General features: G+C 39.5%; 1 protein-coding gene across 1 annotated transcript in view; it reads right to left on the minus strand.

Annotated features, from left to right (window-relative positions):
* The window catches only part of LOC117411213 (kinesin-like protein KIF6), a 133,478-nt gene that overhangs the window by 92,855 nt on the left and 25,133 nt on the right, over window positions 1-15,490 (minus strand). The window contains exons 7-11 of the mRNA XM_059025959.1: window positions 8,987-9,099; window positions 3,993-4,000; window positions 3,164-3,373; window positions 2,679-2,841; window positions 359-444 (exon numbers count right to left, since the gene is read on the minus strand). Coding sequence (XP_058881942.1) covers window positions 359-444; window positions 2,679-2,841; window positions 3,164-3,373; window positions 3,993-4,000; window positions 8,987-9,099 — 580 coding nt within the window. The remainder of the gene's footprint in view (window positions 1-358; window positions 445-2,678; window positions 2,842-3,163; window positions 3,374-3,992; window positions 4,001-8,986; window positions 9,100-15,490) is intronic.

The following is a 15,490-nucleotide window of genomic DNA, read 5'->3' on the forward strand; positions in this document are numbered from 1 at the left end:
TGCAGTATGTTTCTTTTACTACATCTGCTAACTTTGAGATCTTGGGACTGGGCTTTTTGAAGTATACAAACAATGATCCACTAGAATAATACAAATACAAAATCCTTATTTGTTACAATGTGGATTGTTATGACAGTCAATGAGGTATTTTTAATTAATATAAACAGCAGAGGATCTATATATTACCACTATGTGGTACCAAGGTTATTATGGTGTGTCTCTTTAGTATATTTCTGTCTATAAATATTTCTGTCTGGCTAAACATCAGCGAACAAATCAAGTTATTTCTGAACAAATACAAACCTTTCAGATTAGGTCTAGTTCTGCATTTCCAGACTAAACTATGAAACTGTCTTACCAGTCTTGGGTCCAGCTCTTCAGTGAGCACAACCTCGTTCATGATTTGCGCTACTCTCTGTGTGAAGCGACATGTTGAGATCGAAAATGTTAGGTTATTATCATAACGCCGGTTCCCTGAAATAGAAATGTAACCATTACCGAATGGGTATTTGCCTCCTAAAGACCTGAATCCTGAAAATTGTATACCAAAGCTGCTCACCGAGCCTGTGATGCAATCATGACTCTGCCCAAGGTACCAAAGGACTGCACTCACAGATCTCAGTGTCATTTTTCCTTCAATCCTGCTGCAATCATGGACGCAGCGACCTTGAAGATTAATGGTTACATTTCTATTTCAGGGAACTAGGATTATGATAATAGCCTAACGTTCCCTTTCAATTACGAAATGTAACCATTAATGAATAGGTCAGTATACCAGCTTTTTTTCCCCAACCTAAATTATTAAAATCTGGTTAACTGGGTGGGATATGGGAGAGGCAGTAGGCTCCTTATCAAAAATGGAATGCCTTGTTTCCCCTGCTGTAGGCCAGGACACTTGCAAGGTTGCAGTGGCCCTCTTGATTAGCGGTAGGAGCTCTGCTGACAGGGAGAGCTTTACCGCTGGTGATGTGCCATCCGACTCCATGTCCTCAGACGGGAAGGCCAGCTCCTGTTCAGCCACCTCCTCAGAGGCAGCGATGGACAGTATGTCCTCCTGCAGCCCCATAGGGCCCCAAGGGGGGCATGCAGGGCAGATGGTGCCAAACGTTTCCACTGATTATATATATATAAACCAGGCGGGTCAAGACCCGAATGGGATCGGTTCGGTATCCAACCAGTTACCTCGGCACCGACCAGTTTGGTGGCTTTGGCACCGCTCAGAACCGGGTCGGTACCGATTCGGTAGTGGGTCGAGATGGTACCGGTTCAGTGACTTTAGCACCGTGTTGCTACGTTGACAGTACAGGGTCACAACCGGGTTGGTACTGGGTTGGTTCGGTATCGGTTAGGTGACTTCAGCACCTTGTCGGTACAGGTACGGTAAGAGGTCAGAACCGGGATGGTACCAGGCCAGTTCGGTACCAGTTTGGTGACTTTAGCACCAGGTCGATACAGGTACAGTATCAGAATTGGGTCGGTTCGGTACTGATTTGGTGACTTTAGCACGGGTCGGCACCGGGATGTCTACTTTTGCTGCATGTGTGCTGAGCACTACGTTGCAGACAGGCCTGTGCTTAGTATCTGTAAAAACAGAAAAAAACACAATGAGAAAAGACTTTCTAAACAAAAAACAGTAATCAAACAATTACATAAATAATATAAAACATCTCGTATAGTACTAAAAAGCAAAAACAAGATGTAAAATAAGCTCCATCAGGAGCTATGCAGCTTGGGGGGAGAGCACAAAGTCAGCCGACTTATGTTGCTGGATCCCTAGGAAGGAGCAACTCAAGCCGCTGGTTTCACGTCGGGGAACAAGGCCACAGCGGGACGTAACTAACAACAGGCTGTAGTGCACATAATACACCCAATAGAAATTATTACAGCGATTAGTTTAAATATCACATATGTACAGAAATATATACAGATAGAGGCAACAAAGTACTTATCTGAACAAGGTCTGCGATCAGGTTAGTCTTGAAAAGAAAAATGGTGCTGACATCTGTGAGCGCAGTCCTTTTGATACCTCAGGGGGCGGAGTCATGACTGTGTCACAGCCTCGGTGTGCAGCTTTGGTATACAGTATTCAGGATACGGGTCTTTAGGAGGTAAATACCCATTCGGTAATGGTTACATTTCGTACCTGAAAGGGAACTTTTTAGGACATTACAATACACCAACTGGATCCATCTCAGGACTGTCTGCTGAAGTTTGTATGTTGAAACAATTGTCGTTGTAAGTGCTCTGGTAGCTTAGCATTAAACTAATTTAGCATTGCTTCTTGGAATCTACAAGCGTTCCTGCTTTCAAAAACTCTTTAGTATTGGAAACTCTGAAAAACCTAATTTCAACCAGCACTGCAGCATGTGGGAAAGATTACAGCTGTGGCACAATTAGCTGTTAAATAGTTTGATATCAGGGTAGGAAAAGGAGATCCTTTTACAACCAGGCACCCATTCCTACCTCTAGTTGACAGCCCCTCAGAGCTTGTTGCCACATATAGAGCAATCCACTACGGCTGCAATGACAAATGTACCAATGTTTTAACATTAGCCGAATGTAAAGAATTTTGCCTGAATGTTTAGGAAATTAAACTAACACCCCTACTAAACACTCAGCTCTTTTTCAATATAAACACTTAATCAGTGGAAGCCCCAGGGAATTCTACTTGACAGGTACATCTATGTTCCTCTTCATGGACAGCGTGGTGATCAGGGTAGTCATGCAGTTTCCACCCAGGCTGTGGCTGTCCCACAGCACTGAGGTCATCATGGAGTTCTGGTAGGGAATGTGGGAGCGATTTTTCTCAGAGAGAGCGGGAGGAACACAAGAAAAAAAATACTGATGTATTACAGCACCCTGTAGTCCATAGCCTATTCCAGGTTGCAGTGACAGGCTGATGTGTTAGAGTTCTCTGATACACAGGTGAACCCTGAGTGTCACTATATTGGCATTCAATTTCCCAATACAAAATATCAGGTACGGGCAACTCCAGTCCAGGAAGATGTGAATTGAAATATTTACTGCTTTTGGACCTGGCTAGAGGTTCAATTAAACTGGATAATTAATAGATCTTTCACACTTCCAGTTGATGCTGGAGTCCACATCACCCTGATTTACATCTCATAATTGAGGTGGCACAGAGCTCGTGAGAGTGGCAGGCCTGTTCCAGATAGTGCAGCGACAGGTTGATGTACTTGACCTCGGTCAGCAGCTGCCCCCCCCCCCCACCTGTCTTACCCACGCGCTCGGACCCAGCCAGGTCCACCAGGTGCAGTTTAGAATGCCACACCGTGGCAGAGCCCAGCTCGCGGCCGGACACGTGGATCGTGAAGATACAGCAGGAGCGGGAGGAGGCTTGGTTCATCGGGGTCTATCACACAGAGAGAGAGAGAGAGAGAGAGAGAGAGAGAGAGAAGATGAAAATCATACACACCTAGGTGTTCTGATTTCCGGGTATACACAATTACTACATCCCAAATTAAATGTTTACAATTACTCGGTTATTAACCTGACAGATTGCTTCAATAATGTTGCGTAGCTATAATGAATCAATGACTTATTTGTAAGCCAATGATACTTTCTAATGATCCTGTTTTTGTAAAAAGAAAGTTGCTTTTTTTCCTTTTTAATAAGTGCATTAAATGAACGTATATTGCAGTGCTAAGTTTCAGTTGTTTTATACGCAGCAGTGTGGAGTAGTGGTTAGGGCTCTGGACTCTTGACCGGAGGGTTGTGGGTTCAATCCCCAGTGGGGGACACTGCTGTTGTACCCTTGAGCAAGGTACTTTACCTAGATTGCTCCAGTAAAAACCCAACTGTATAAATGGGTAATTGTATGTAAAACTAATGTGATATCTGTATAATGTGAAATAATGTATAATGTGATATCTTGTAACAATTGTAAGTCGCCCTGGATAAGGGCGTCTGCTAAGAAATAAATAATAAATACGTTAGAACACTTTAAACCATTTTTTAGTTCTAAATTTAACCTGATTTTCTAGAAGCAAAAAATAAAACCCAAAAATCAGAAATCAAAGGCACAATGTAGGCAGGGAATGGATAACCAATCCATCAAAATTGATGGATTGTTTTGATATTACTGATTTCAGGATAAATACTTTACAAACAAGGTATGCAAGTAAAATGCATATATTATTCCAAACTCCAAATGGTATTCATTAAATATAGAAAATATATTTAAATATAAAAAGTACACCATCTAAAGTTGTCTTCCAATAGAGGCTTAACTGGTGGGTTTCAACCTGAAGTTTACAGAATCAAGGTATCAAACCACTCTGAGCAGCAGCAGTATTATGGTACCTGTTAACTCTTATTGCAATCCCAGCAAGGTTGGAAACTTACCATGTGTTTTTATTGGTTCTAAAAAACTGAGACTTATCAAGGACTTGCATTGGCTTCAGGGACCACATAACATACATAACAAATGTTTAATGAAATATTGGAAGTTACTTAAAACCAAGAGTTCAGATAAAAAAAAAACAACCACACACACGCGCAAGTAACTTTGAATAAAAATAAATGTACTGTATTTAAAAATCCCTTATGTATTAAGACAGTACCTCTTTCATTAAATAAATGAAGATTAAATTGCATTACAAATGATGCCTATGGGACACTCTGTATTTGTATGTATTAAGTATAACTGTATTTTTTCCCTAGTGATTTCACCGATGGGACATGGCCTGTAGTCTGATGAAAGAGAAGGATGTGTCTCCCCATTTACTCAGTTATAAAACCACAGCTGCAGAGTGTCCAGAAAGAGATGAGGAACTCACAGCCAGCTGTGCAAGCCAAGGCCCATCACTCTCATCCACAGTGTCAAGTGTTTATGTAAAAACACATTGTAGAGATTGTTGATTTACTTTCTTTCCAGAGTAGCAACTTCTCCTGGCAAGAAGTCTCCGTTCACATGAATATATTATATATGTATAGTGCTGTCAGTCGATTCATATTTTTGATTGGTTAATTTATGGGCATTAGTTGATTCATCTGTAGATTAATCTGTGCACATTTTTAATAAAGGTAACGGTATTATAGCAGCTGTCCTGCATAGTAATACAAAAAAAATCAATAGACTCTAAAAAAAGAAAAAAAAATAAGCCCAATGGGAATTTGGTCTTTTTAAAAGCATTTTTATTATTATTTTTATTTTAGTAAATGTAACATATTTTCACAGAACAGTCACACACTAGTACCTGAAAACACAAGACAGCTGAGCTGCATTTCCAACATCGGTTGTTTAATCTACCATTATAGCTAAGTACTTGGCTTCCTTCCTGTACTTCTGCATCTAGCAGAACCTGAGGCACCGAAGAGATTAAGCCATTGAACAGAGAAGATTAGTTCAGAGACTGTAGATCGTACCAAAGTTTTCGTATACTGTGTTGTATGTGCTCCGTGCGCTGCCACTGCTGGTAGTGTCACGTGAGCTGATGGTGTGTTGATATGTAAATAAACCCTGTTTGCCTGCGGGGCGTATCAACTTCAGCCTCCGTCTCGATCTCAAGCCTGCCACTCAGCAGTGAATGCATGCACACACACGGCAGACGGCTACTCTGTCACAAGCATTAATACCTTGTATCTTTCTAAACAAGGGACTAAGGGGAGCTCCCTAATGAAAGCTGAATCTCAAAACAATAATTGTGTGAATATAGTAATTGTTACAGCTGTGTATAATGGTATAATGGTATGATTCATTTATCCACCTTTTTACATATCCATCCTTACTCTGGTCCCACCACAGTCAGATACGCGACAGATTATATATATATATATATATATATATATATATATATATATATATATATATATATATATATATATATATTATGTATACACTGCTGTGCAAAAGTCTTAGACATGTTGCATTTTTCTACTTTGATGCATTATGAGCATCAACAATTTACTCAAAGCCTCCACTAGTGTTTTCTACTATTATAACAACCTTGACTTGCATAGAGAAGGAAAAACATTGAGTGAAAGGTGTGGTATCCGAAGCATAACCAACAAGTACAGAGAAACATCATCTGTAATTGACAAGCCCAGGACTGGAAGACCCAAAAAGCTGTCTAACAAGGATGAGCAATACTTGACGATAATATCCTTAAGGAATAGAAAGACAACAAGAGTTGAATTGACAACAGAACTGGCAGAAGGCACAGGTGTCGTCGTCAATCCATCAACATTCCAAAGCACCTTTGACCACTGTTCCATAGTCCAATTTATGTGTTCTTGTGCATATTTTAGCCTTTTAGTCTTGTTCCCTTTTCTTAACAGAGGTATTTTTACTGCAACACATCCTTTAAGTCTTGATTTTTAGAGTGACCTTCATACTGTTGCTTTGATGGACAACGACACCTGTGCCTTCTGCCAGTTCTGTTGTCAAGTCAACGCTTGTCTTCTTTCTATTCCTTAAGGATATTATCTTCAAGTATTGCTCATCCTTGTTAGACAGCTTTTTGGGTCTTCCAGTCCTGGGTTTGTCAATTACAGATGATGTTTCTCTGTACTTGCTAATTATGCTTCGGATACCACACCTTGAAAATCAAGTGGTGCAAGCTATTTCACTCAATGTTTTTCCTTCTTTATGCAAGTCAAGGTTGTTATAATAGTAGAAAACACTAGTGGAGGCTTTAAGTAAATTGTTGATGCTCATAATGCATCAGAGTAGAAAAATGCAACATGTCTAAGACTTTTGCACAGCAGTGTGTATAGATAGATAGAAATATAGATAGATAGATAGATAGATAGATAGATAGATAGATACTACAGTAAGCTGAGCAGGCTCTCATCCCTTAAACTTGCATGACATCAAGTTTACATCAATGAGAAGACTGATGATGTTTACACACAAACCAAGCCCCAGAACTCAATCAGTGACCACACAAGAAGACAGTGGAGTCCCAGTGCTACTGCGGCTCAACGTAAACAAATTAACAAGTTCATCATCCTCCTCACATATAAGAACAATGGGTGCCTTGTGCACAGGAGCAAGTTGAACCACAGCTGCTCGGCATGCGAGAAGGGGAGCAGAACAATGGGGCGTACATGGACAGGGAAAGGTGCCAAACCTGGAAGAACTTGATCAAAGTTGTGTGCCGTGCAGCCAACTTCCTGTATGACACTAAAGCTCCCCCATGAAGGATGATAAAAGCATGTGTGCTGCAAACTGGATGTGTCATCTTTCAGTCATACATATGGTTAATATTGATCAAAAGGGGGCCATTCTGCTAGAGTGGACAAAAGTTACAGTCAAATAATGTTCTCGGTTGAACCTGGCGTTCCGCTGTTCAATTAGACAGATAATCACACACTTGCTCCTCTGCAAGCCAAAAGGGAGCAATTGACAAGATTTACATGGTATCAACATGTGCTAACCTCTGTTCAGCAGAGCTTGGCCATCCCAAAGCTGACGTCTCCAGAAACCTCTTGAATGCCGTTTTTATTTATTTAATGATTTGTTTTGTATTGTTTGACCAGAACATGAACTGAAGAAGTTCATACAGGGGCAAAAGCAGGGTAACCACATTTAAAACTATGGTTAGAACTTTGGTCAGTATCATCACAACAGGTTGAGGGAGGAGACTGCACTGTGAAATTCAAACCCTTACACCAGCAAAAAAGTGAATGGCTTGTGCATTTAATTTATGCAACAATATGACAATATGAGGGGACTTTTTTGACCTGAAAAAAGAAAGAAGGACCAGGGGTCACAAATGGAGATTAGATAAAGGGGCATTCAGAACAGAAAATAGGAGGCACTTTTTTACACAGAGAATTGTGAGGGTCTGGAACCAACTCCCCAGTAATGTTGAAGCTGACACCCTGGGATCCTTCAAGAAGCTGCTTGATGAGATCAATAAGCTACTAACAACCAAACGAGCAAGATGGGCTGAAAGGCCTCCTCTCGTTTGTAAACTTTCTTATGTTCTTATGTAGGGTAGTGATGATCAGCTGTGGTATCACAAGCACTAATAACAGGAAGAAAGATAATGGAATATGCCACAAATGCATGATATTGTCATGAAAAATCAAGATACCATAAAACAGCAAATACTGTAAGATGCAGTGGTGCCCCTATACCCATTTGCCATTTGCTTATCATGGTTTGCCACACATCAAATGTCACACATCTTGCCATGAAGACACAAGTTTGCCTCTACAATTTCGTCTCTCAAAAATGTTATTTTTGCTGACAACATTTATAAGTCAGTGTACTTCCCCAGGATAGTGTCTCATTGTTTTCTTGGTGGTTCTGATTCTACTGTTTGTTGTTTTTCCCAAAGTTTAGACAGCTTTAGTGGGTTATGCTAATTAAATTACTTTCCCTCCCAAAGTCACATCTGAGTGAGTCAGCAGGTGAGCTGGGATTTGTACCCAAGATTTCAGGGTTGTGAGTTAATAGCACTGATTGTTAGACCACACTGCCTGACCAATTTAGAATTATGTGCATTGGTGACAGAGTTTGTTCCAAAGTCACATGTTTTTCAAGTTTTGCAACTCAGTAACTGCATTAAAAATCCTGGTTTTACAGAAATTGTCTTGAAAGAGTGTACCAAAGGACACAATAACTGGACAGTCACACCCCCCTCGGACTATTCCGATGAATAAGCATAACTCTACATTCTTTAAATCGCTCCCTCACTCGTCTTCTCCTGTCACAGACTTCTTAATACAGTAGCTTCTCATTATTTAGAAAGCATTTAAAACTAAATTTATTTTTGAAAGTACCAACATAAACAGAATGCCTAATATATCACACTGCTAAAACCCACCCTAAGTTTTATGAATACTATGCTGCCGTGGACATTAAAGAGCAAGTAGCGGGTTTGCACACCCCGATGTGTTGCTACAACTGTTTAAATAACGTACCTCTAAATTTTCTTTTCATTGTTAACATCCTGACAACTTTTTACACTTGTAACTTTAAAGTCTGTTTCAAAGATATTTTCAAAATGGCCACTGGTGTCTCTCAGAAAGAGCAGGTCGTGAGCCTCCTCCTCATTGGCTGCCTGATGAGATGACAGGTTCTTTAGGTGGATGTTCTGCTCTGGGTCCTCTATGATGAACACCTTCCTGAGCCAGTTAAATAGGGGAAGGTGTAAGGCACATTTGAATCACCAGCATTGACACAAGAAACGCTCAGTTAAGTCGATGAATGACAATGCATTAGGTTTGAATGGTGCTATTGTCTAGAAAGACTGTTCCCTGGTGCTTTTATTTTTATTTATTTTTTTGCTCATTACATTTAGAAATGACTGTTTATTGAAAGGGAAGCTGCAGTATGTAATTTTAATGGAACATACAGTTGAATATCATCAGCGTAGAGAAGAAACCCAGTGGTGGATAATAGGGCCCAGATACGACAAGGGCCCTCAAATAAATACATAACCAATGCATTCCACAGGTGACATGGTCAGCATGGCAAGACAATTTCTGATGGAGACATGGGGCTTCCTCTAAATCAGATTAGATCTGAATGAGCTGAGGATGATGCATTTCAGACCGACAGCTCTCTCGATAAGATTAGAGTGCATGTCTTGCAGAGATCAGATTGGTTTCTGTGTGCCGAATGAGTGGAATTTCTCATAAAGATGAGAACCAACCAAGTGACTGCAAAGTGGCTGAGCAACCATCTTCTCAAAGACCTTAGCAGAATGTATTATACACTAAGGGCTATATTCTCAAATCTCTTTACTCCAAATTGTCGTTAGCACAAATAAGAAACAACAATACAGCTATTCAGTGGCTGAGTTGTTTATTTGTAATTTATTAACTTTACTGTTTTTCCTTTCTGAAAAAAAACACAGTGACTTCAGAGTAAATAACTTTGAGAACTTAATCAAATCCAAATATTCTGGGTAGGATAGACAGAAACAGTATCAGTGGCTAAGCTGTGATTTGAACCTTAGATTTTCTGGCTTTTAGCCCTGTTCTTAAACCATTAGAACTCTAGCCTCCTAACTGTCAGATAGAGAGCAATCCTGTTTTTCACTAATGAACTGAAAATAAACAACACTAACTCTTATTTGTCAGAAACCAAAATTGACCCCTTCCTTCAGTCACATAACATGAGGGAATTGTTCTGTATAACACTGTGACAGGGTAGAGGAATTCCCTGTGCTGAAAAGGTCACCTCCCACCAGCAGGGGGAACATGGGGGACCTGTCCATCCAGCAGGCACTGGTGACTACAGTGTTAACATTCTGTAGGAGTCGGTCTGCAAGGAGGCTGGTGGATCGGAACGAGGTACACCTAGTTCCAAGCCCAGGTAATCGGGTACGGGGAGGAACCAAGATGTACAAAAGATGTGCGTTTTTCATCAGACTAAGCAGAGCTGGTTCCTGCCTTTCGGTTGCCAAGGACTGATCAAGCATGGGACTGTGGTATTTAAAGGACCAGGACTTATAAATATGCGCTCCTCTCAAGACTTGTCAATTGTAAATACAGTGCACTCTGTTCATAAGTATCAAATCCGTCCCGCGTGATTTGATTTTTGTAAGTGGTTGATTCTTAAAAGCAGACTGATATGATTACTGTGGTGTAGAATCAGTATGTATGAGAATGATATGATAAGAGCTTGTTTCCTGCAGTGTAGTGGGTTGACCACTAGATGTCATGAGTAACCGCATGTATGCACGCCCACGAAAAATCCACAGCTGCATTTCCTTAACGAATTAAGGATAATGGTCAATTGGTTAACTGTCTGCTTGTTAAAGTTAATGGCACCACGATAAAAAGGGCTTAGCCGACAGCTTTGTGATGGGGTATAGAGAAAGAAAGAAAGAAAGAAAGAAAGAAAGAAAGAAAGAAAGAAAGAAAAAAAACAAACAGAAACTAAAACGTGAGTAAGAGATCTAGTGTTTGTTCCACACACAATATTGTTTACTTAGTGCTCCAACTGAGAGCTAGGTTTATTTTGTTTGTTTTACTAGTGGTTGTTTCGCCACCGCATTGTAAGAAAAATAAAACCAACACGGGTTTAAAACTGTAAATCAAAACTCCAGCCTGATAATTTACACTGTCCTCGGCCACTCTGTCAAATTACAATTTGCAAAAGCGTGCCATCAGTAGTTTAAATACAGTATACAGATGCCAATGGTGCTCAATCACTGAGGACAATACATCAAAACAAGTCCTCATGGGTAAACTGCTTTTTATATGATCATGATTATGGCTACAGTACACTTGAGAAGCGATTGTCTCATGAGGGTGCCTAGTTTAACTGCCATGTGGTGGTACGTGTAATGGCCTTTGAATTAAAATGACATTACAGTACAGTATTTTACTGTCAGGACCACTGCATTTAAACATCTGGTTTACTTATTTTCTGTTGCGATGCAAATCTCAGTTTTTCATTAAGTGGAGATGCAAAGCTCCGCAAGCCCACCCCTCCCCCTCCTCCCACTCCCTCTACATGCATATCACACAATAACACTGCTGTACTAAGTATGTGTTCAAAAAACAGCTTTATTGGCTGTACACATCATTGCACTTGATGCAGTACCGTATTACATGTAGTCCATTTGCCCCCAAATTATTCTTATAAGCGGACTGCTTGATTCTTACAAGCAAAGTATTTTACATTGGTTAGTATAGTAATGATTTAGTATAGGAGTGGTTTTGATAACTACATGTGGTTGATTCTTATATCAGTGATTCTTATAAACGGAGTGCACTGTAGTGTTTTAAAGTGACAGTACGTCTTTTTGTTTTTGTCTTTGTAAATAAACATGGTTGCACCTTTTCTTTTGAAACCTGAATCTCCGTGTGTCATTCTGAGGCCTCCCACAAACACACTGACAGCCTTCCATTTTCACTAGGTTACGAACAGCAGGAGCTCCTCGGCGTGCACTCCGAGCGAAAGGTGAAATTAAAGGCTTTACACTTACAGGAGCCCCAGCAGTGCAATGAACCTCACGTCTATGCACACTTGAGCTGCATTGATGCCAGCTTGTTTACTTATGGGATAATCATACACCCTTTTCTTGCACATTTAGAAGAGCCCTTTGTACTGTTATGTACTGCAGTGGTAGTCCTGATAGTAAAATACTGTATTGTAATGTCATTTTAATTCAAAGGCCATTACACGTAACACTGCATGGCAGTTAAACTAGGCACCCTCTGTACTGCAAGGCCTGGACCAGTCAGGTTTAGTACAGGGTAGCACAACACTGTCAGCTTTTCTAGAGGATTTGATCTTTAACCGCACAGGACCAGTGAAATTGCATTTTTCTAGCTCGTTTAATAATACACTTTTCATTGATAACACGTGTAAAAAATGTCATGATTATCATTCCATGAGATACCGAGTTGTTAATGGTCATATAATTTGACTGATTGTGGTATTTTAGGATCATCATCATCACAGGCAGTATAATATATTCTGCAGATTAGGATGTTCTCTGTTAAAATCAGACCTGTTGACTATCTGCTGCACCACATATCAAATCAGAATTTTGAAAATCTTTGCTTAATAACATTTCACACCTGCAAGAAATAAAGAGACAACAAATTGAATTAATTGACAATTATGGCTATGCTACCTGACCTATGGGACACGCACCATAAAACAAAAATCATAATAACTTTAAAAATTTGAAAAAAGGGAACAGATAATACTTTCTTAACTTACTTTCTTGATAATGAAGGTTTGCATCACAACTGATCACATATTATATATACCAAATCTCCCCACTCCCCTTTCCCCTTCCTCAACCACAAGCCCCTAAAAATAATAAAAAATAAAATGAAAATGATATTACTGTTTTCATTTCACAAGAAAATAAAGCTTGCCGTCTCCAGTGGTTTGTCTGTGTGGTGGCTTCTCTGTTTGAAACAAGAATTTGAACCACGTGCTCAGGCAGCCATTGTCTATTTTCAGCAGTGTGTAATTTGCAGGGCAGAGAAGACTGACCGAAGCTAGAGAGCGGCTGCAAGCTTATGAAGAGCAGGAATGTCCCCGAGCCACAATTTATATCCCTGCCTGCACAGGGCCAGAGCAAACACACAGGGCCAGAGAAAACACACAGGGCCAGAGAAAACACACAGTGCCGTTTCATTTCCCCTCTTCCTGTTTTCAGAAAGTCAGTAGGATATTCAGAAAGTTGCTGGCAATGACAGCACTGGATACTGAAGCTCTCTGTTTATCTGCAGCTCAGGCTCGGCAGTCAAATGCAACTTCACCACATACCTCATAACTGCCTCTTACAGTTATCTGTTTATTGTAGCTTTAGGTTTAAAACTGCTCTAGATGTACTGTTGTGGTAAACGAGACAAGGTCATACTCTTAGGGGGTGACTTTAGTTGCATCTCTAAAGTAGTAACAGTTTACCATGGTAAATGTACATTTTCCCCATGCTTTCCATGCATTTAACATAGTTTACAATGGTGTGCCATGCTTACCTATGCTTTACTATACTTTGCTATGCTTTTACTTTTATAAGGGAGCTTCAAATTACATTTTAATATATTTTGTCTTACTGTCCTCTTACTTTTGTATGATATTTGCAATCATTCAGTGTTTCTTACTGTAATTACTGAAATATTGTGTTTAATTACATTTTTATTTACTGAATAAAGGTGCTTTGACCTAACTTCAGGAGCATCTGCTTGTCAGATTGTCTTTTACCAGAGACAGCTGTGCTGTAATACAGGCTAGATTAGCAGCTTGTCTGTTAAGGCTTAAGAGTCAGTGCCATCTAGTGAATCCTGTTCTATTGCTGTCAATACACAGTCACTGTTGTTCATTGGAGATACTTGCAGCAGTGTATTTCAACTTGATGATTCAGTATCAATCCTTTTCATTTAATAAGCATACGCAATTGCTGTAGGCTCTTCTGCTTTTTCTTGCCCCAAGGTATCATGTTGTATTACTACTTGTAGCTACTGTATGTGAAGCATGTAATGGAATACAGTGTAAAAGAACCAATACCGGGGTATTAAAATCTGTGTATGTTATCCATAAGAGTGCGTGTAATACAACAAACTGATGACAACAAATGCATAAAATGCATCGGAGCGGGTTTTACACTGGTCCATGGCTATAGCTAAAAAGTCAGTTATTTCAAAGTTGCACAGTACTGTTTTCAAAGTTAGTCAACAATACAGATGAAAAGAAAAAAAACCTGGCTAAAATCTCACTGACGAATGCAATAAAACATTTTTTTTAAAAAAGCCGTAAAATCACAATCTTGCATTTCAGTAAAAAACTATTTTCAAATAAACTAAATACGGATTACTGTAAATATAAAAAAAAAAAAACAGCCCTACCCTGCTCACTCCCTCCATCCTCTCGAAGAACAGCACAGCATGTGTTCTGTAGCTAAGACCTCTGAGGCCTGCGAGAGCTGAGAGTGCTGAAACAAAAGCTCTGTGGTGTCCCGCACAGAGCAAACCTGCCAACTGAAAATACACATCTGCTGCAGCTAAAATAACCTGGATTAACTGATAATGAGTTCATGGGTACATGGGTGAAAATGGTCAATGATCATTTTGACTGAAACTCCTGGGTCAAAACCAATCTTTTGGCTGGAGGTCTGGTGGCCACTTATGGGGTTGTACATGTTCTCGGATGCATTCTGAGCCATTTTGGACCACTTTCAGAAGCAAATTTGAACTTGACTTTGTAGAAAAAGAAATATAGAAATTACTTAACTTACAACTTGTCATTTTACCAGATGGATCAACCTGATAAAGCACACAAGTCTAGTTAACAAACATATTAAAATATAAAAACAGTTTTTGAAATATTACTCATCAAACCTTTTACATATATGCCCAATTCACATATTAATTTTATAAAACCTCAGGTTGCAAAAAACATACAAAAGCTCTGCTTAACTAAATCAGATGTTGTAAATACAAGGTTCACAAAGTTTTTCCCAATACAAATTTCAAGGACCATTTTGACACTTTTCAAGACTTATTTTAAGGAGTTTGACCATTTTCAGTGTTGATAACTATTAACCAACCACTAAAATTTCTTATTCAGTAACACTGAGTCGATTTTGTGTCTCAATCATAGGCGCTTAACTTTGTTAAAATGTGGGGGGCAAACTGAAGGACTAACTGCCGAGCTAGAGAGGCACATTTATTTAGTTTTACAATTAAGAAGCTCCAAGAAATCAAGCAAACCTTGCTGTTGTGAAGTTAAGTTGGGCAGGTGTTTCAGCATAAAATGTCAAATATGTACTTACTGAGCACACATTAAATTACATATACATGCAACTAGCACCAAATGGCACAACCAGTACCAATGACAACTCTGCACAGTGCTACACCTAGATCAAACAAATAAAAGGGAAAGTAAGTATTCCCAAAGTAAGGCAGTTCAAAATACTTGCCATGTCAGAAGCACTGGTTTACTCTGTAAAAGAAAGATATATTTCTAAAGCAAATTCAAAGACATTTTTTTTGCTGAATAAAACCAATTTCAACAGTATATATTTAACAGCATAAACTCAGT

This window comes from Acipenser ruthenus, chromosome 6 (genome assembly GCF_902713425.1).
Source record: "Acipenser ruthenus chromosome 6, fAciRut3.2 maternal haplotype, whole genome shotgun sequence".
NCBI lineage: Eukaryota > Metazoa > Chordata > Actinopteri > Acipenseriformes > Acipenseridae > Acipenser > Acipenser ruthenus.